Here is a 2,663-nt window from a genome sequence, read left to right as displayed (position 1 = left end):
AACTCTGCCTGGCCACGGAGCCTGCAAGGAGGAGCAGAGCCAGCCCTGGCAGTGTGGGGGGCCAGGTTGTCCCTGTGCCTTCCCCTGCAGGCCCTGTCTGTCCCTGCTGGGCCCCTGTCCATCCCCATCAGGTCCCTGCCCGTCCCCCCTGGGCTGAGCTCCCCCCAGGAACTGCCGTGGAGCTGAAGCTGCTGCCATCCCCCCCCTGCAGCCGCTGGCCCAGCCAAGGGAGCAGCAAAGGCAGGGCCAGGAGCAGAGGCAGCAGCAGGGGAGCCCTGTGGGGCCGGGAAGCTCTTGTGTGGGGCAGGAAAGAGGCGCTGGGCACGAGGCCGGGGCTGTGCTGAGCAGGCCCAGCCCTCACATCCCCCCACCCAACGCTGGCTGCCCGGGGGGGCTTGGGAGGGACCCCCAGCCCGTGTGCCCCACACTCAACTGGCAGAGAGAGAGCCAAGGGACAGGATATTCTATCCTCCATTTTGTTTCAGTCTCCACCTTCTGCCCTTCCTGCTGCTGTCCACTGAGCGGAGTGGCCACGATGGGAAAGGGGTGAAAAAAGCAGGTGGGACCCCCAAAGGGAGCGTGAGGGGTGATGGGTCACCCCCAAAGGGAGCTGGAGGGAGCCAGGGTTTGGGGGGGGCCGATGGGAAAAGGCTGGGAGAGGGGGGCTAATGGGAGGGGGGAGAGCAGGAGTGGGATTTCTTTGGGGGAGCCTCGGTGTCCCCATGCCTTGAGCCCTGGAGAGCAGGGGAGGCTGCAGAGAGAGGGGGGAGCTGCAAGAACCCCGAGAGCCTGGAGAGGGGGGAGTTCGGGCCCCGTGTGCCGAGCCAGCGGTCGGGGCCGTGCTGTTGGTGCCAAATTGCCCCTGGTCAGGCTGAACCCAGAGCCCGCCCACGTGTCAGGGGCCCGATCCACTCCCTGCTCTCGTTGCCCTGGGGCAGCCTCTGGTGTTCCCCTGCCTGTGGGGCTGTTTGGTTGCCTTGGGCACAGCTGGCCCTTGTGCAGGGTTTTTTTTTCCTGAATCACAGAGGTTTGGGGTTTTTTTGTGGGCTGAATCTTGGTGTTTTGGAGGTTTTTATGGACACAGGATGCCCGGTGAGTTCTAGAGATGGACTTGGACAGGAGGAACCCTCAAGCCAACACGCTCAGCCCTTGTTTTCCCCCCCATCAGGATTTGTCCTTCCCAAAGCTCGGGCAGATGGAGGAGGAGGCTGTGAGGAAGAGGAAGATGCCTTGGGCCCCCCCAGGCAGGTGAGGAGGAAGTCAGTGGCCCTTTGGGCGGGTGTTGTGCTGGCTCTGGCAGCCGAGCATGGCCCCCGGCTGCAGGACAACCCCGCTGCCGCCGCCGTCCTGCCGGGGCCGGAGTTGGGGGGATGTCCTTGGCCTTCCCTGTGGGCCGGAGGCAAATCCCCTCCCTGTCCTTCTTGCTTCCTGCCTCAGGCCCCGAGCTGAGGACGGAGAGCCCGGAGGACAAATCCCTCTGTCAGAAGCTGGTGGGAGAGGCTGTTTTGAAGGGCTCCACGGCACAGGAAGGCAGCGGGGAGGAAAAGGCCCAGAGATCCCCCCGCAGGAGGGGCTCCAAAGCCAGCCCAGGGTGCTGTGAGGAGGAAAGAGCCAGCCTGTGCCGGGAAGGCGGCCAGAGCTTGAGGCAGAGCTCTGAGCTGGTGGTCCCTGAGCAGCCTCCCAGCAGGCAGAAGCCCTTTAGGTGCTTGGAATGTGGGAAGAGCTTCAGGAAGAGCTCCGACCTCCTTAAACACCAGCACATCCACACTGGGGAATGGCCCTATACATGTGGGGAATGTGGGAAGAGCTTCAGTAACGGCTCCCATCTGATCCGACACCAGCACATCCACACTGGGGAACGGCGCTACATGTGTAGGGAATGTGGGAAGAGTTTCAGGGACAGTTCCAGCCTGATCCAACACCAGCACATCCACACTGGGGAACGGCCCTATATGTGTGGGGAGTGTGGGAAGAGCTTCAGGCAGAGGTCCAGCCTGATCCGACACCATCGCATCCACACTGAGGAACGGCGCTACACGTGTGGGGAATGTGGGAAGTGCTTCAGCCAAAGCTCCAACCTCCGAACCCACCAGCTCATCCACACCGGGGAACGGTCTTACAAGTGCTTGGAATGTGGGAAGAGGTTTCAGACCAGCTCACATCTCCTCGTGCACCAGCGGACGCACACGGATGAGAGGCCCTTCTGCTGCACCGACTGCGGGAAGAGCTTCAGCCGGAACTCCACCCTCGTCAGGCACCAGCACATCCACACTGGGGAGAGGCCCTACAAGTGTGGGGAGTGTGGGAAGAGCTTCACAGACAGGTCTGGCTTGACTCAACACACACGGACCCACCGGTAAGGGAAGCCCTGAGTGCGGGAAGAGCTTCGGCTGCTGCTTCCACCCCAAATGAAGCCCCTGATGGTGAGGCAACCCCTGGAGTCCAGTGACTGTCAGTCCATCCCTTTCGACCAGAAAAGGCCAGTCCCCTTTCCCAGGGGCAGGTTCTGCCAACAGAACCCTTCTTGGGGGTGTGTGGAGATTCCTGCCTTGGCTGGGGACCCCCCAAGCTCGCTCCTGGAGGTTGAGAGCAGAGATCTCCCCATGAGTGTTGGTCTGGGGGAGTTCCATCCATCTCTAATTAGGAATTATTGCTTTTGTGCC

General features: G+C 62.2%; 1 protein-coding gene across 1 annotated transcript; it reads left to right on the top strand.

The window, feature by feature from the left end:
* Positions 1-1,448: 1,448 nt before the first annotated feature.
* LOC113977849 (gastrula zinc finger protein XlCGF7.1-like) lies at positions 1,449-2,438 on the top strand (the record flags this gene model as incomplete). The annotated part of the gene is made up of 1 exon (XM_027704341.1): positions 1,449-2,438. A coding segment is annotated over one exon (912 nt), but the record flags the coding sequence as incomplete, so codon positions are not given.
* Between the last annotated feature and the right edge of the window lie 225 nt (positions 2,439-2,663).

Source organism: Neopelma chrysocephalum, unplaced genomic scaffold, assembly GCF_003984885.1.
Source record: "Neopelma chrysocephalum unplaced genomic scaffold, ASM398488v2 Primary Assembly neopelma1_269, whole genome shotgun sequence".
Classification (NCBI taxonomy): Eukaryota; Metazoa; Chordata; class Aves; order Passeriformes; family Pipridae; genus Neopelma; species Neopelma chrysocephalum.
Note: the sequence above shows the minus strand (reverse complement) of the source record. Positions and strands in the feature narration are given on the sequence as shown.